The 20,385-nt window shown below is 32.9% G+C and overlaps 2 protein-coding genes across 3 annotated transcripts in view; one reads left to right on the top strand and one right to left on the bottom strand.

Moving 5' to 3' along the window:
- Window positions 1-20,385, bottom strand: part of LOC143920884 (uncharacterized) — a 104,872-nt gene that overhangs the window by 50,106 nt on the left and 34,381 nt on the right. The window lies entirely within an intron of this gene.
- LOC143921254 (kelch-like protein 25) lies at window positions 1,030-6,482 on the top strand. Its single transcript, XM_077444465.1, has 11 exons — window positions 1,030-1,049; window positions 1,116-1,259; window positions 1,335-1,474; window positions 1,553-1,728; window positions 2,626-2,823; window positions 2,896-3,066; window positions 4,070-4,225; window positions 4,296-4,447; window positions 4,516-4,735; window positions 4,804-4,984; window positions 6,219-6,482. The coding sequence occupies exons 2-11, from the start codon at window positions 1,147-1,149 to the stop codon at window positions 6,356-6,358; spliced, it is 1,647 nt and encodes a 548-aa protein (XP_077300591.1). The 5' UTR covers window positions 1,030-1,049; window positions 1,116-1,146; the 3' UTR covers window positions 6,359-6,482.

The raw sequence follows: 20,385 nt of genomic DNA, 5'->3' as shown, positions 1-20,385 counted from the left end.
GATATAATATCGGATTGCTGGTTATTTTATATATTAAATATAAAACAACAAAAACATGTTTTTTCTGTGGTAAAATAGCACATCCGTGTAAATAATCTAGCGCTAACCCCTTAACTTTAAATCCCAATAACTTTAAAATTAAAGAAGATTCGTTCAAAAATTTTGTAAAAATATTATTAATTTTAGCCCGCGTGGCCACCTCTGACATACATGCATACATACATACATACGTATGTAATTAGTTGATCATAGGGTTGATTTAGGGTGATCTTTCATGACACTACGGCAGCATAACCATTAGCGTGGCATAGTGGTTAGCATACATGCTTTCGAACATAGTCGTCACGGGTTCGAGTCCCACTGGTTGCTGCTGGCCAGACCTTGGTTTGTGACTCCAGGTCGATCGTTTCCTATCAAAGTTTGCCAATTTATCTGATTTTCATTGAAACGGTTCTAATAAATTGAAAACCTTTGCCCATTTCTTGCAGTTTTTGAGTTTTCAGCATCTCGAATTTCACTGAGTCGTATAAAATGCTGCAAATTTGTCCGTAAATTGATGATATACGATTTATATTATTATATACTAGTTGTTTTACCCGGCTTCGCTCAGTGTTTGTAATATAAACAGCGTAAACATGGCGAATCGAATAGTAAATATTCATTTGTTTTTTTATTAAATTTATTTGAATCGAAAAAAAAATATATTCAACCAATCGAATCGTCGTCATAGAAAATTTGACTTGTTTTCGATGTTCCCAACAAAAAATAATTACATACAAACTTACGTACAAAGTCTCTTTAGAAATTATATTATATATTAGATAATAAAAAAAGCTCCGAATAAATGTAAGTTTATCAAAAATACAATATATAAAAAAGTACAAAATATAAAAAAATATATACATAAATACGGTAATTTTAAATGTTTGGTTTCAAAAAACAATGAAGAATTCAATTCAGCAGTAAATGGGTTGAAATATCTTTATCTATCGTGACAAAACCGCAGAATTATAGTGCTTGACTTCATTCGCTTCATTTCTGTACAATTGGTAAGTCTAACTTTATTATGCTCAGCACTAATATTTTTGATGATTGTGTGTATTATATTTTTTCAGGAGAAAATTAAGAAAAAAAATCAGAAACAAGATGTTCGTAGTGAAGGCCAAGCCTGATTTTGCTGCAAAGCGAATCGAATATTTGTATGATGCAAAGAAACAAAATAAATTCTGCGATTCTGTTTTTACTGTTCGACAACGGAGGTATGTATCTTTATTCGAACTACTTATTAACTACTTATTCTTGTCAGTTTTAATCATCACTTTTCACAATTGCAGCTACTACGTGCACTTAATTGTGCTATCGGCGTGCAGCGAATTCCTCGGTCAAAACGAATCTAAATTGGGTGAGATTTTTTCCGATTTTGATTTCGATGTTATCGACGCAATACTGAAGTATTGTTACACCGGAGAAATAAGTAAGAGTCCATAAACACAATTAATTCAAAATTGCGTACTTTCGTCTATAAATGCAATAATTTAAAATACAATTTTAGGTATAGACGACCATCACTATGAAAAACTAATGGAGCTGGCCAATCGAATCGAAGTGAAAATTCCACCGCAATTTAAAACGGTCGATCTTTCCAATTGTCTGGAAGTTTTGAGACTATCAGATGATTCCGAATTCAAGACGAGGGCAATGGATTTGACTCTGGAAAACTTCGAAACGGTGAGTGTTGATTACACTGAGCAACAAAAAATCACGTTTTTGAGTTACCAGAGCTGAGACTAACCAATCTTCACTAAGTTTGACCCACTGAATTCGAATATGATAATGATTTTTGTTGGTTAGTGATCATTTACGAGATATGAGCGTTTAAAAAAACGCGCGGTTTTTATAGTTTTTTGAATTTTGCGGTCTCTATCTCAAAATCTAGCATTGATGTGCTCAAAGTAAGTGTTGGAATCAATAGTCAGATTTTTTTCTATTGATTGTAATTTTTTATTTTTTTAAAATACTTATAATTAATTGTCTAGCAAATTTTAAAAGTCAAAAATATATTTTTTTTTACGGAATTTTTCTCCGTGCTATTTTACGTTTATTTGGCCAGTTTTTTTATTTCACCACGTTTATAAGAATTGGTTTTCTATCTCAATATTTTTTTTTTTTAACTAAACGTACTAACTCGACCGGTAATTGCATTAGAAAGACTCGTTCAGTTCCCGTGAGCGTACACCAAAAAAATCCGTAAAAAAAATTCATTTTTGACTTTTAAAATTCGCTTAACAATTAATTATAAGTATTTTAAAACAATAAAAAATTACAATCAATAGAAAAAATACCTGACTATTGATTCCAATACTCACTTTGAGCACAGCAATACTAGATTTTGAGTTACAATACTAGAAGACTGCAAAAGTAAAAAAAACTGTAAAAATCGCGCATTTTTTTAAACGCTCATATCTCGTAAACGATCACTAACCAACAAAAATCATCATCATACTCAAATTCGCTGGATTACACTTGGTTAGTCTCCGCTCTGGTAATTTTTTTTGTTGCTCAGTGTTATATAACAAAAAAAAAATACGGTCACTTTAAAACAATTTCATTTAATTTCTGTTTCAGTTGCACAAAACACAAGATTTTCTCAAACTAGCAGCCTCCACCGTGATCGAAATCTTAAAATCAGACAATTTGATCATGCCTTCCGAAGAAGACGTATTCAATTCTGTGAAATTGTGGGTAAATTATGAAGTAACGAGCCGTAAAAATGAATTGGCACAGCTGATGAATTCCGTGAGGCTATATATGCTTTCGTCGGAGGTATTTCAGATTTATTTGAATGTAACAGTTAATTGAAAAAAATTCGATCGAATAATGTGTTTATAATTTCAGTTTCTTATCAACGTAGTAATGGATTTCTGTGCTTCATGTGAGGTGTGTATGACCTCTCTTAGACAAGCAGTTCTAGACAGGATTTCGTCAAATGATGGATCTTTGATCCAAAGGGAGACCCGTCGCAGAAAAAGAGAAAAAATAGCACTGGTTGGAGGGTTTGATTTAGATGTGAGTTCACAAGTACATATAATATTGTAACGTGGAAACATGGGAAAGAGTGCATTCGTGGGTGAACAATAGAAACTCCGGATTACGCTAACGGGACTCAGTAAGTGCCCGAACAAAGGATACTGTGGGATCTCACAGATTGACCTAAGTGCCTAGACAATAGACACGCCAACGGATCGGGGATGCTATACTGAGCAACTTGTTCTTTATTAAGTGGTACACACAGTATATCCGATTATTCTGGAGTGAACGGTGGTTTCTTGTGGACCTCCTGAATCGTTACATAAATAATGCCAACAGTCTGACTCAGTGGTAGCGTGTATGTTTAGCACCAAGTGATGTTTGGGTTTAGTCCCGCTCTACTGCTGGTTAGACTTGGATATTTGTGAGTCCAAGTCGATCGTTTCTTATCAGAGTTTGCCAGTTTTATCTGATCATTGTTGAAACGGTTCCTCAAAAATGGCAAAAAAATCATCCTACCTTCTGTCACAAGTCTTTTGTATCTATGTATGTACAATTTGTAAAAGTTATGTACTAAATCTAAAAATCAATAGATGTCTCAATGGATTAATTCATTAACGAATTAATTAATTGTTAATGTCGTGTTCTTCAGCTTCTCAAAAATACTGCATTGTTTGTAATTAATTAGTTGTCTAGGAAGGCGCATTGAGGTCTTCCTGTCAAGCCTTCCTGGTATATATCTATGTTAAATAAATAAATAAATGCTGTGAAGCGACTTTGGCCTTCATTTGGATCCTGAACCTATCCCACTTCTGACACCGGTGTTGCGTTGGAGTGGGTTCAGGATCCAAATGAAAGGCCAAAGTCGCTTCACAGCATTTATTCAATTTATGTTCGGGCATTTACTCCAGGAGCCTAATTCAGAGTTTCTATTGTTCACCCACGAATGCACTTGACAATGAATACTCTCTCGCATGTTCCCACGTTACAATATTTTGATTGGATTATAAATCAATTATTTTATTGCATTACGTGTTTTTAGATAGCAAAAAACATCGATATATATGACGGAGAAAAGAAAAGTTGGACTTTATCAAAAGACATCGGAATTTTAAAAAAATATGTTGCATCTGTCGTCGTAGGAGATTGGCTTGTTATCATCGGCGGACAGAATTCTTCAAATAAAACACTGACTTCGGTATAGTTTTCTGATGTTGTGAAATACCAACTTAGAGAAATTGGAATGTAACAAATTTATTTGTTTTCAGGTGGAATACATTGATTTAAAAAACGGTCAAAAGCATCTATTGAAGCCTTTAAATCAAGCTCGTTATATTTTCTCAGCAGTGACACTTGTTCGGGATTCTTCCAAGGATATATACGCCATAGGTGGTTTCGGACCTACAAATTCAGTGGAAAGGTAATCAAATTGCAATCACTCCATTAGATCAATTAAAGGAGAAGTTAACGTTTATTGATTTCGACTAGGTGGAATAGCGAGACTGGGGATTGGGTGTTCATGGCTCCCTTGTTGGTGGCTGTTGATTATATTAGTGCTACTGTAGTCGATGACAGAATTTACGTGACAGGTGGGCGTAAAGTTGAAAATGGAAAATACGTAACTTGTAATAGAGTGCAAATGTATTCAGTGGAGTCCAATGCTTGGACTTACCGCGCTCAGATGACTCAGGGAAGATATCTACATTCGGTGAATACCAATTCATTTTATCAACACCTCCAAAATAAAATAACTTATTTGGATTCGATCATTTTCAGAGCGTCGTATGCAAAGGGAAACTTTTCGTCGCTGGAGGCTGTGTGCAAGAAACTCAATCTTGTACAGACAGTGTCGAGTGCTACGATCCGATTGCAAATATGTGGACAGCGTTTACCAAACTACCGAAACCTCTGAGTCACATCAGTCTCTGCTTTTTCCAAAATAAAATACTTTGCATGGGTGAGTCTTTCACTTAATCTATGTACGTAGCAACAATAGATGAAGATTTGTGATCATGCGAAAATTCGAACTCGAGATTTTGACTGATTTGAACTGAGAATCGATCACTGATCGCGTTTTCATGATCTAGAAAAAATGTGTGTGTGGCTGTGTGTCTGTGCGTCTGTGTATTTTTTTAACACCGTTAGTCCTATCGGACTGAAACTTTTATTGACACGACGTAAATTTTATTCAAGTTTTTAAGTTGACCGGAAATGGTACCTCCCCTAATAGGTGTCCTCTTTTTTTTTAAGTTTTTGAATTCAATTATCTTCGAAACTGCAAACTAAATCGGACTACAATTTTTTACATATAATGGAAATTATAAATTTTATAACCTAATATTTTTATCTGAACCGAAAGTAGTATTTTCACTCTAGAGAATCGAGGTTTCTTATGTTTTTATCAGAAACCTTTTGGTTTATTGAACTGAAATTTCATATTTGAAGTTTAATATATTATATACTGTTAAGTTATTTATAAAATTTGGTAAGCATCCGTTTATCGCAAGTGGCAGTTTACTCTTGTTTAATTTTTCTTCCACTATTTTTTTCGACCCCTTAAACAGGTGCTTAAGGGAAAATTTACATTCACGAAAAAATTCAAGTATAAGTCTTGTATTAAAATGATGAAAATAAAAAATCACTAAATTTAATAAACCAGAAGTGGGATGTTTTCCTCTTAGAAAGTTCAAAAATGTTGTGGCCACTATTCTTACCACACCCCTGAACGTATCAAGCTGAAAAATTATATTTGTATTCTTTTTATGCACTAACTTAGAGCTGATAAGGTTTTGGTCAAAATTCGTAAACCGGAAGTATTATTTTTTTTATTTTGACCTTTTAAATTATTTTTATTTTTTTATATTTAATGTGCTCAATAATAATGATAGTGATTTTAAGTAATAAAAAAAATTCAAACAAAATCCGATAACTGGAAGTAGAACTTTTGTTTTGTGTATGTTTCCCTACATTTGCGCCCAATTTGTATCGAAAACGCTCCCGTAACCGGTATGTGTGAACGTGTATGTATGTTTAATTATCGAATTTTGATTTGTGACCTTCTTATATTCTTCAAATACATAGATAAAGTCATGGGTTGGTCACATCCAATTTTTTATATACAAAGCTTAATTTTAATCTAGTACATGACGTGTGACTTAAATTTATAATACATTTATTGTTTTGATTTTTAGGTGGATTTGAAAATGGAAAATATTTAAGCGATGTTTGGGAATACAACGAAACAAACAAAACTTGGAAAGCTTCAGCAAATTTTAGCAAAGCGAGAGGTGAATCGGTTGCACATATCATTCCATATGATTCGATTATTTGATCGACCATAGTTTTTTTATACAATATACATAACATGAAAATAAATTTATGATGTAAATAATCATTATAATCTACATTGAGTGTATTTTTTACGATATTTGAATTTTTAATAAATTTTCAGTTCCAAAAATACTATTTATGTTTGACTTCGTTCACAAATTGTTATCACTGCTTTTAATTCGTTTATCACTGCTTTTAATGTCCAGAATCTCGGAAAAGCAGAATTACTGTATTACAGGCCACCAGTATTTTTAAATATTGTTAAACGCATATATTATATATTATAATATTTCAAAATACTGGTGGAACAACGCGCAAAACATTATACATACATATGTTTTGTGAAATATTTCTCGAAATTAAAAATAGTGGACCTATGCCACTTTTAGATATAACGGCTCATATGTACATATTTTCCGTGTATCTAAACGTTTAAATAGATATACATATACATATGCAACAACATTTGTATACTTCATTCATTCAGTTCATTCTATAAAACTTGCACACGTGTCATACAAACGAGTAGACTTCAAAAGCAAAAAAGAACTTCATATATCAAAATACGAAACATCTAACAACATAAACTAGCCATTTAATTAAAGCACAGACCGTTAAATATGCAATACTAAAAAATTCATATATACCTATACTTACATATGTACATATAAGGCCGAAGCGATAAACGTGAATTTTGGATTTTCATCGATGGAACTAATGGAAAACTTTCGTCGTATCAAGGGAACGATAAATAAATAACAAATCATTGATTTTAAACAATGTCTGTGCCTCCAATCAATCGATTAATCTCGACAAAAATTTAGAGAAGGAATATAAAGAAAAAATATATTTGAACAGTTTATATATTTTTTACTATTTAAAAAAAATATAAACGCCCAATATTCACCTATCGAAGTTTATTTAGATCGATTATGATAAGTTTTGATTGATAAACGAGAATTCAAAGTCATCGTTTCGCTCAAAAGTCCCCATACAAAGCACATCGCACTACCAATACTCCCATAATTTTCAGAAAATCATAATTTGTACTACGTTCCCGTGATGATTTTGAAATAAAAGTCAAGTTGAGCACTTCCTTGGGTATGTACCTTTAATTTGAATACAAAAAATACCAAAAATGCTTACGAATTTCTAGAAATATTGGGACACCAAAATTACCTATGTACCAGTGGCTATGGTCCATGGATGCTGCTCATCCCTTAAAATTTACGTCAAAAATATTTTCATACCGTTTGTTTTCCGAATTTCTTAGTTTTATTTCTCTTTCATTTATTTTTGATTACGTTATTATGATATATACGATATTTTGTTTGATCCAAAATTGACATAAAAGAACATCCCCGTTGAAAGGCCGTAGCCGACTGTGCGGCCGATGCTTGTTTCACACCAAGCTCGTATCGCCTTGGATGCTGAAGTTCTCTAAAAATCTTGTACGCATGCGCACAAGTGAGCTGTCACTCTTGCGTATGCGCATGAGTGAGACGACTCTACAGCAGTCTCGCTCGCACGACACTTGCTCTGGAAGCAAAATCTCCTTTTGCGTATGTATGGACTGGATTCGCTTTTTATGTATGGACTTTAGCTTGATTCGTTGATTGATATTTCGTACGTTGCGTCCTAAGTTATTTACTTTTATTGTTTTATTGTAATTTATTACGTTCTAAATTATTATTTATAATGGTCCTAAGTATAGATAGCCAAAGTAACAATGACAGTGAATTTATCGCCGTTCTTAATAATAATTGCAATTGTTTAATTAATAATGTACTAAAAAGGACATTTGCTTCTCTACCATATAATGAAAAAGAGATTATTGTTAAGAACCTAAAACCCACACCAATATTTTATATTCATTCAATAAAAAACGATAAAATGTCAAAAACACTTTAATAAATATAAATATGACAATGTTTGGAAGAATAAAATAAAATTTAAAAAAATAAACTAATCGTGTTTTGGACAGCATCCTCTGATTGAAAAGTCACCGCACGCCACTGCTATGTATGTACATATATATTTTTAAGCACAATTACATGCAGTCAATCAATGAAAATCCAAAATTCGCACATTTCACTTCAGTCTAATGTTCATACATGGCTAACCATTTATTATAATTACTGACCAATTAAACAGTTTGCACATATTTGCTTTATATTACATATGATATTTCGTGCCACAGCTTTGATACGCATAAATGTAAATTAGATAATGGCCATTGAATATTCTATGAATGATATAAAGTTCACTTGAATATTAATTAAATCAAAAAATACATTTCAAAATTACCTCGAGAACGTACTTAAATAAGTCAATCTTAATTTTATGCCTCTAAATTGCATTAAAACGAGCCATAGCTATACAAAACCTTTAAAGGATTGCCTAAATAACCATAAAAAGCATACTTGAAATCCTTCGCCGTATTTATTTTTATTTAAAAAGTTTTCCATCATGAAAAATTTTAATTAAAGCCTCACAATTCCGAACACCAAACGTATGTATGTACATATTATACCTATGTATATGTATATTCAATTCGCAATTTACCACTACAAACGAGTACGCATTTCAGCAGCCTATCGATGCATAATTGATCATCTCCGGTGAAGTTTAATTTATTTTTAATGGTTCCAATACCCTTCCAACTGTTAGCTCTCCCATAATGTTTACTTTTTATGTGTAAGCATTATAAATTAAATTCCTTTTTACTTTTCCGTAGCAAACGGGGCGTTTATACGAGGACAAAGTTTTACTTTTCAATGTCTAGAACGCACATTATACAAAACCATATTTGGAGTTTTGTTGTGCCTGCGCAAAAATTCCCCAAAGACTTGTTTTTGAAATTTGACCTTCATATTAAATAAAGTAACGTCTGTACAAATTGAATTGAACTGTGTAAATATTTGACTAGAATTGTACTTGTTTCGAATCACAACGCACGTTCAATATACACAGAATTTTATTTAAAAAATAAAAAAATAGCCATTCAATTGTTATAAAACAAAAATGAATGTCTGTTTAAGACAGAAACTTCATTGATAGAATTTTGTTGGAATTGAAATATATATAAAAAAAAGTAAGATAACATTATTTTTATATACACTGTACATTTTACATATAAATAGTTTGAATTAAATACAGTACAATATAATAAATGAATATATCTAAGCCCGCTTTAAAGGTCAAGGAATTTGACCCTTAAAGCCCTCAACATGAGGCCACCACCCCCCCCCCAACGAATACAGTCTAAGAGACCCTTTCGTCGGAGAACGAGACGGTTGTTCATGAATATCGCATAAGAACAACCGCACATCACTGTTCTATTAAAAAAAACCACACTGTACATAACCAAATACGAAAATGAATATATAATATAATATTATACATATTTAAAACATTTTTGTATATTAAAAGTTTCAAAGTCATTTATTTGATTTTGCAATTTTTCTATTACAGAATTAATCCACAACGTCAATATGGCTAATCAATAAAGGATTCAAAAATATAAAATATATGTAGCCAGCAGTATAGCTCGGTGGTTTCGTTAATGCTAACCACCAAGAGGCTCCCGCGTTGAAGCCCCGGGTTCACCTCCGTTGAAGAGAATTCATTTGGAGTGTTTCTACAGTGCTGCTGATCACACTTAGATATTTGTAAGGTCGATCGTATCCTTTCCGAGTTTGCCAAATTTTCTGATTTTCAATTTTTCTGATTTATTTATAAAATTTATAATTTCCCATGATGTCATTACGGGTTGCCCGTGAACTTATGGTATTAAACTTACACGAATAATTTTAAGGATTTTAAATTTGATATGATATTCAAATGGTGGTGATAAATAGTAGATAGGGTGTTTTTTTCAAATTTGACGAAAAACAGTTCCTGTAAATTGGCATTTCCTTTCCAATCTCTTTTATAAATCATCAGTTATTCACCGTCTTGAGATATATATATATATATATATATATATATATATATATATATATATATATATATATATATATGTACCTACTTTATTTCCCTAATAATTATGTGCGTGGTAGACATCATCATTTGATGGTTTTACCTGCTGCTCGCACAGTTCTTTTTCGAATGGCTCCTATTCCAAGAGATATTCGACTTCTCAATGAAATCGTTGCTGCCGTCCCTGAATGTGATATTTTCCACCTTGGGGAGCGTAGATTATCGAATGTTATTTTAACATATTTAACCTGGTAACCTGCGCTCATCATTACTTTTTTAATTTGAATGTGATGTATGAGTGGAATCTTAATCTAGTCTCTTCCATTTGGGCCTCGCTGTGATTTTTTTTTTTTATTCATATTTTGTTTGATTTATTTTACTTTTTCTTTCTCCTTTGTACATTTTTATGTACTATTTTAATTGTATTTTATTTAACCATGTTTTCTGCTTTCTAATTTTTCTGTTTTTTACTTGTATTATCTTTGTTAAATGTAGGCCATTGTGGCGCATTTGGTTCTTCCTGTAATGCCACAATGGTCCAAAACTATTAATAAATAAATAAATATTTATATATATATATATATATATATATATATATATATATATATATATATATATATATATATATATATATATATATATATCCGCCTTCTGAAGGGGCGCAGATGTTGGGGGCGGAGCCCTAGGGAACCTCGAGGGCTAAGCCTTGGGCTCTGCCCCGAGGGGGCGCAGACGCCGGAGGTGGAGCCCTAGGGCTCCGTCCCCTAGAAGGCGCAGACGCCGAGGGTGGTGCCCAAGGGTGCGCAGACGCCGAGGGCGGAGCCCTAGGGGGCGCAGACGCCGGGGGTGTACATATAATTTTTTATAAGAGACTTACTATATATGTTTGTTTCTTCGTGACAGTCAATTTAATAAAAAAAACAAATGAGTATTCAAAGAAATTTATATAAAATAAAATTAATAAAATGTTTATTATTAGATTAGTAATGTTTTAGCGGTTTATATTACAAATACCGAGCGAAACCGGGTAATACAGCTAGTAATATTTGTATATATACTAATTTAGTACACAACTTAGTAAAGCAACCTTTGGAGCGATCTGTAACGGTGAGTGTATATGTTCGATGGAAATAAAATAAAAATATAAAATTGCCAATTTTCGAGGTACTCAGTTTAACTTGGCAATGCCTGGAAATGCCCCGGAATGCCAAGCAACGCCAATAGTCTGATATATGTATGTACATATGTACATCAAGGTATTTATTTAATTTAAATATAAACATCAAGTACCACCATATACATGTGCACTTTCATAGATCCGTAGAATCGTTTCGAAATTAATATTCAATTAACCTATGTAACGTATAGTTCGTATTTGCGCGCATATACCACGTTTATCCAACCGGAATGTGACCAGCAAGCTTGAACCGCAGATACATTAATCACAAAATCCTCCCACGGTCCAAATTCGAATAAAATTACCCCGGCGTACGTTACCCTTATTTATGAATTATTCGCAATTTAAATCCGTCTAATGCGAGTGTCAAAACGAGAGGCTTTCATCCGTGTCGTATCTTTTGCATTATTCAATCCGGCCGTGACGCAAATCGCTCCGCATAGAATCGGCAAAAGTCATACCTCTGTTTCGTTCGCAAATTTTCGCATTTTCCGACCGGCTGACTGAGGCGAAAAGAATTCGAATTCGTTTAAATTTAGACCGTTTAATGTAGACCGCAGCAATCCAACATCTTGGATGTATTGACTATTCGTTGCTTAATATTTAACCGGAAACTCGAGTGAAATATTGAAAACTTTTCCGGTGTAATGTCTGCACATGTGTGTACTTTATGTGGAAAAACTCAAAGGCGAAACGTATGCTCTCGTTTAATTTTCACGCTTTTCCACTTGCCCAAATACTGCGCGAACGTTCACAAAGGAAAAGTGCTCGCTACAAGCGATACGCACTTTTCTTTTGTCGCATAAAAGGAAAATCCGCAAAAGTACCGCAAAAATCTTGTCAAAGCACAAACTTTTCCATGTTAAACGTTGAATATGAATTAAAGCTTTATGTATGTACATTTGGTCTTTATTGTTATACTGTTAAAAGTATGTTTTAATGAAAAATTTAATTCCATAAAAAAAATGCGTTTATTATTGCCTTTTACTTTACTTTACGATAGATAGTAGACAAAAGAACTTTTAATTAAGCGTTTAATGATTTTAATATCCATTATTGTACTATGTACACTTATTGTACACTTATTCTATAGAATTTTTTATGTACTTTGCATATTAATCTCACTATATTACTATAATGAAAATTCAACTGTACATACAAGAGTATGAATATAATCCCACTTTATGCATTTGAATACATAATAATTTTTAAATAAAATAAAGGGCAATATTAGTTTTTTTTTCATCTAAATCAAACCTATATAATATAGTATATTTACCTGTTTTTTAATTAATAAAAATGTCTGACCATTGACACGTTAATATGATACAATCGAATTCGATTATTTCTAGACTCTTGGGAATGTACGCATTTTCCTCGTAATAATATAACGAGTAATGGAATAAATACATCTCCATTTTTTTTAATATGTACATACTTACAAACATACATGTAATTAGTGTTAATGTGTTTATACAAACGAATCTATTATATAAATACTATTTTATTTTTTTAATATGAAAGCAAACTTTTTTACATTTTTTGCTACGAACAATTTTGAACGTTTTCTTACGAATGTGCCTAAATTCTGATTTTCTTCAAAAATATTAAAGGAATTTTATAATATTATACACGACGACTAAAACGTCCTTTGATGATGAGATTAAAATTGCAGATGAGATTTTGTTAAGGTGTTTACAAATAGCTTTTTCTAAGAAGAGCGGGGTTTTTTATGTCATTTTTATATTTAGTTACAAATTATCAAATTATACTAATTACAGCTTTTACGTTATTTTTTTTCCATATTTATATTTGAAAATTTGTATATACAGATAGCGATTGTATTGGATAAAGCTCGAAGCAGAAATCTCATTACAGAGCTTGTGTATGTATGCATTTACATAAGTTAATAAGTTAATAATACAATAACTTGATACTTCATAGCACTCAATGAAAGCCCTTTTGAGTATTTGATAAAGTATAATAGCTGTATATGGTTTCCTTTTGATCAATTAAACATTGTAATACTTAAAGCCACATTCATACATACATATATATCACACCCTTAGAGCACAATGGCGATTTGTCTACAAAACCAATCAACCAAGGCATTGTTTTAAATATTACAAAACCATAAATAAATTCTTCATAGTTATATTCTTCATCAGAGGTTCCCAACCGGTGGAGAATTTCTCTCAGAGGGGGGCTTTAGAGTTCCAGAGGGTGAATTGATTGGATTTTTACTTTTTTCCAGCATAGCTGATGGACCCAATAACTTACATAAATTTATACATTATAATTTTTTTTTATTCATATTCAAATCGTGGTGACATGTAGGATGGTTTTTGTCAATTTGATGAGGAATCGCTTAAACGATGAAATCTGATAAATTGGCAAATCTTTTTTCATTGGAATGCTTTCGAAATTGAGGTTGGTTTAAATTGAATATTGAAGCTTCTTATATTGTATGTGGCACTAGAAAAAGCAAAGCAAAATTTTATTTTATTTTATTTAAAAAAATCAATACCACAGAGACTTGACAGGTTGCCCCAAAGCGTCAACGTGGTTATAATACAAATAATAAAAATAAAAATAAAATAAAATAAAAACAAAGAAATAAGATTGAAAAATTATATCGTGCTATTTAGGATGTGTTCCACCAACTCAACATAACTGGCATCGAAGAGGTCCAAGTGATGTGCCAGTAAGTTAAGGAGTCGAACAGCTCTCGAGAGGGGGGAGTTCATGAGCACGTTTGATTTAGCCCTAATTGGTAAAAATATATCATGTTTTCGTAAAACTCTTTGATTTTCCGGGGCCCATAATTTTAGTCTATCCAGGATAGCGGGATTGTGAATCTCTCCTCTAAGTAATTTTACGAAATGTTTCCCAAGAAATAAATCTCTTCTCTTTGCCAGGGAGTTGAAACCCAAAGATTCTAAGACAAAGGCACTAGGGAACAGATATGGATAAAATCCGAATGTCTTCAGATATAAAAATCTAAGGAATTTCCTTTGGACTTGTTCCAACATTAGAGACTAACGAAGTTGATAGGGAGACCATATAATGGAGCCAAACTCGTGCACACTGCGAACTAATGTACAATATATGTAAGAGACGAATGGCAGTGAGCCTTAGATCGGACGAATTACAGATTACGAATCCAAGGATTTTTGTTGCCCTATCACAGATATTCTCAATGTGGATGTTGAAACTCCAACTATTTTCGAAGACTATTCCCAGATCAGATATAAATAATTCTCTCTGGAGAAGAGATTCATGAAATTTATACGGATATTTAATAGGAGAACGAGAACGAGAGTAAGAAATGACCCGACACTTTAGGATATTGAAGGGAAGTTTATTAACACCAATATGGAACCACATACAATTGGGTAAACTTTGATCAAAAACTGTGCTCTCAAAATGGAGGAAATTGGGTTAGGAATCGGATTAGAAGAAAAAAGGGGGAAGGGCGAATTATATTCTGAACAATAGTGTAAAAGGAAACAGAGCAAAAAAGTTTGGGAGCCCCTGCTCTGCACTTGGCTATATTTCAATTGAAAGTTTACTGATGTTTTGCTCGTTAATATTTCAACGAGTGGTTTCGGAAAGGAATTGATGTTTGATTTGAAACTTAAGTTAAAAGTTATAAAAGTGTAATATATATATACACATTTATTTATTTGTAAATTTACCACAGTTAAGCTGAAGTGTTACTACAGATACAATCAGAATAAACGTATTGCAGGCCAACAGTATTTTTAAATATTGGTAAACACCAAACATTATATTTAATGTTTTGCGAGATATTTCTCGAAATTAAGAAAAGTGGGCTTATGCCACTTTCAATTATAACGGCTCATATTTATGTATGTATGTATATGTAGAACCTTTGACATCCCCCTAAGCAACGTCAGAAAGTCTGTTTTTTATTGTATTTTACATAGATATATACCAGGAAGGCCTGACAGGTAGACCCAGAGAAATGTAATATTAATAGAAGTGGCTTTAGGTGTTATTTTGTTGTCAATTGACATTCTGTCCACGGACAGATCTAAATAATTTTAGCATCAGTCGTATTTGACGCTTGGTGCTTGACGTATGTCCGATAAAAACTTCTCTGTTTGTTTATATTACTCGCAAGATGGGCAAGCATCGCTAAAAATTGCACAATACATTCAAAAACACACAATAAACAACATGGGATACATTTTTATAAGTAAATTGATCCGATTGTATTCCGTGCGATGTAGCGTATTTATAGAGACGTACCGCGTAAAATTGAAAACAATTATTTATTCGTAAGGGCCCCTCTACTCTTATTACATCTCTCTGGGTAGACAATTAAACATTGCAGCATTTTAATTACATATTATACATCGCTGTATTTTGAGAGGCTGAAGAACACGAAAATAACAATTAATCAATTAATCCATAGAGACATCTATGGATTTACTCATGTACATCAATTTTTACATATTGTACATAAATTAAATTCAGATATTTGTGACACCGGGTAGGATGATTTTTGTCAATTTGATGTGGGAATCGTATCAACAATAAATTGGCAAACTCTGACAAGAAACGGTCGACTTGTAGTCACAAATATCCAAGTCTGACCAGCAGTATTCAAGATTAGCACGGGATCGAACTCGGTAACCACCTATATACATATGTAGGTATATACGTTTGTATGTAAATATAAATAAAATATATATTTCGTATATAATACAACTTTAACAAATTTAATAACGATGCCGACACACAGGTGTAAGTCAGGTGTGATGTATTATCAGAAAAATTTATAGAAAAAATTGTGTATTCCTCGTTCATAGAATACATTGCGATATATGTATGAATCAGGCAAAGGCTCACGTTGGAAATTTTTGCAATATTGAAATACTTCCTCAGTTTGTGAAATGTTTCGTATATGAAGAAAGTAAAAATAGCGACGCCTCTTCCCCTCCATTTTTTTTTCTTTCAGCGGAAAAAATGTTTTTCTTCCTTTTCAGAACTCTTCCTCATAAACCACATACCATCGATTTTTTACACACAGCCCTTGCTGTGTAACGCCTGATTCTAGAGGCGGATGCGTGGGCGGCAGCTCCCAGTGGCCCCCTTTACGATCCGAGGGGGGGTCAAACCCCCCCCTTTACACCCCTCATACCACCCCCATGTCCCTATCGTCCGCCCACACCGACATCGTCTAAGAAGCATCCCTTCGGCGATGTTCGCCTATCCTCAATTCAATTTGGGATGTTCAGTCGATTGTTGAACTGGCAAATGTCGCACAATCGGATCGAGAGAGAGAGAGACACGTTTCAAGTGTCACTTACAAATTGACCCGCCTACTGCCACTGGAAAATATTATATCCAGTGTACATAAGCCAGGGGCGTTCGTGCTGAATCGAATGTTTGCTCCAACAGTAATAAGTTCCTTTTCTATAAAGACATATTCAATCTTTTTTTTTTTTTTTTTGTAGCATGTGAATGTTTGTTAAATAAAATGAAACGTATTTTTACATACCTCCTTTACGTTTCACATGGCTTTTAATCGCCATAGTTCTTTATCAACGCTAAATAAAATAAAATTATATCGCGCGCTCATATTACCATTATTAACCTATGCTTCACCTGTATGGAATAACGCCTCGAATACTAACCTTTCCAAGCTCCAAGTAATACAAAATAAATCCCTAAAAATAATTTATAATACACCCATATATACTAACCTGAAAAAACTGCATGCCATATATAATATTCCGTTTGTTACAGACATTACTAACAAACTAACCAGTAGATTCTATGACAGAATCACTAATAACCATACTAACACACTTGTGAAGAGTCTCGGTGATTACAACAAAATGTCTATACCCTTCAGGTATAACACACAGATTACCTAAACACAATCTGCTTTAGGTCATCGACTTTAGAGAGTTTTTAATTAATATTATGTATTAGATGTATTATGAACATTTATAAGGATTGTAAATAGGTTTTTGAGCTCTTTTTCCTATTATGCTTTAGATTAACATTAGAATAATATAATACTGTGACTAATAACCAAATTAAATTAAATTGTAAAATAGAAAATGATTAGTAGATCAGTAGCTATTAAAATAGATTTAAGATGTATTGTGAACATAATTTCGTAATAATAAAAAGCATTTAAAAATCAAAAACATGGCTTTCTTATCAGTGGTCATTTTTATCTCTTATCCGATCGTTTTCATACTTTGCCATATTGCTCATTTTGGTCATCAATACACGTTAATGTATCGTCTGCCATTACGTTGGAGATAAAATATCGTATACAACGCGTTTTAAACACGCGGAAAGTAAATCTCCCTGACGTTTAATAAGCGTTCGTCCCGTATCTTCAACCTGTTCGCCTTGATATGGCGATATAAGATTTTAATTGTTTAAACGCCTATAATTCACTCTATATTTTATGAAATTTGCTCTATAGGTTCTCATTATCTCTCTTATATATTTAGGTCACTCATATTGTTCTGAACGTTGATAGTGATATATGCGATCGTCAGAAGATGTTGGCCGTACATTCGATTTTTATGACTACCTACGCTACTAACGGTACTTTTACAATAGTTTGACAGTTCCATTGCGGTGTGTTGTGTTTGTGATTTTTGCCTTTAAATCTAAAACTGACCGTTCCGCAAGGATTTCTAACTATTTTTAAACCGCTTTGCGATATTTTTATATACTACTAGCTGAAACCGGCATGCGTTACAATGCATGCAATTCCGGTTCCCGTTTCAAGTGATGCTAAAGTCTCTTCAAAGCCGTGTCGTCATAAACCAACTGGTAACGTGGTTACCAACGAACGCATTTCCTTGACTACACAATGGCGCTTCAAACTTTCGCGTCGGTAAAATCGTAATTACGAATATTATTATTAAGAGGTTTTTCCCGTTTTTTTTTCACAGTAAGCTTCCCGGACATGCATACAATAAATCCTGAAAGTTCCATTGTAATCGGTTGAGCGGTTTAAGAGCCTATACGAGACAGACAGGCAGACAGACAAACTGAAAAACGTACATTCAATTTTATATGTACATATTTATGTTTATATAAAATGTGTGTTATTTATGTTTTATCTGGCCACAGTGTCATATCTGGGTAACCTGTAAAGACACTGTGGTATGTGTATTAAAATAAATATGTTGAAAAGGATGATGAATTGTATCGTTGCTGCCATAATATCAGGTGGTCATTTTAAGACTTGGCAAAAAGTTATGTACATTATTTATACATACTGTCACGTTCCAGGGGTTGTTTGTGTTTTTAAAAACGTTGATTAGGATGATGACGATTCAGTCAAATTCCCAATCAATATTTATTTTCATTAAAATTCTGAATAAAAGAGATCCTTTAACACTGAATCTTCATATAATATTATATTTAAAAAATACACTTATATCAAGGGTACAGAATCTTTTTGAAGTTGGGAGCTACTTTTCATCTAACTTTTCAGGGCGATCGACTTTTTTGTTGTTGCCTTTTTTTTTAGTACTTTTAAGAAGATTTCAGTATTGGGTCAATTTAACGTCATTTCGCAGTTCAATCAACCGTAATTCTAAATTTCCCACATCTGTTGGATGGTTTTTGCTTGAATTATTATTATTTTCAAAATTCACATAAAATTCATAATAATTTAAATCATTATTATTTTCAAAATTCACAATCGTAATAATTTATATGGACCAAATGTTGCTTCACGGTCGATCAAGGGTTGGAAACCCTTGACTAATATATTCGAAGAAACCTTTAATATTGGAATGATGAATTTAAGAGTTGCGTAGAACTGGTTATAATTACAAACTGCACTAATTGACTTGTTCTGATGTTCTGACAGACTTTTTCGATGAGTCGGATGTTAAGACAATAAAATTATGCCCACAAATGACCGCTATAGACGTCATGCGAAAATTGCCGGTAGCGAGAATAGCGTGACTTACTGTGTAAGTAAAATATTTCAGGCATGATTCACTATTTATATAAAATACTTCAAGTATCAATAGACAAATGCATTTGGTCACTTGAATAAATCTTACATTCTACATATGTATGTATGATCAAAAACTCGGTTTACAAATTCGCTAAAGAAGCACCACGAATGTTGCCATAAGCAAAGGCTTAAGAACTCATTCTTATACTATTTGAATCGATGTTGAGACTGACTCAATGAGTCGGATGTTAAGATTATTAATCCTTTGCCCACGAATGACCGCTATAGACGTCATGCGTTAAATTGTAGTAGCAAGAATGGCATAACTCAGTGGGTAAACAAAATACTTCAGGTGTCAATTGACAATTATTTGGTCGCTTAAATAAATATTACAATATATGCATGTATGTATATTTATAGTCGAAAGCTCGATTTACAAATTTGCTAAAAATGACGCAGACAAAGGGTTAAGAGCTTACATATGCTCATGCTGTTTAAATCAACGTTGAGACTGACTCGATGAGTCGGATTTGAATACTATCCTGGCGGAGTCTGATGTTATGACTGAATGTCGCATCAAAGTGCGGTTTATATAGTCGATTAGTATCGCTTCGTTATATAATATATGTACATATAATATAATATCTTATTCAAATATTGTATAGCTTTATTATACACACGTATGACCGTGTGGAAAGCGAAATTAGAGTATGGTACGGTTGAAAGATAAACGAAGTACATACATATATAACAGCACGTTGACAAGTTGAATTGTTCAGTCGGATAAAAGTTGAGGAAAAGTTTAAAAAATTTTGCACAATTTCCTTTGAATTTGACCCCAGGCTCGAGTCCTTCTTAAGTGCCATGAAATAGTATGTCAAATTTTTTTGGAACA

This window comes from Arctopsyche grandis, chromosome 13 (genome assembly GCF_051622035.1).
Source record: "Arctopsyche grandis isolate Sample6627 chromosome 13, ASM5162203v2, whole genome shotgun sequence".
Classification (NCBI taxonomy): Eukaryota; Metazoa; Arthropoda; class Insecta; order Trichoptera; family Hydropsychidae; genus Arctopsyche; species Arctopsyche grandis.
The sequence above is the reverse complement of the archived record's forward strand: the minus strand, read 5'-3'. Positions and strand labels throughout refer to the sequence as shown.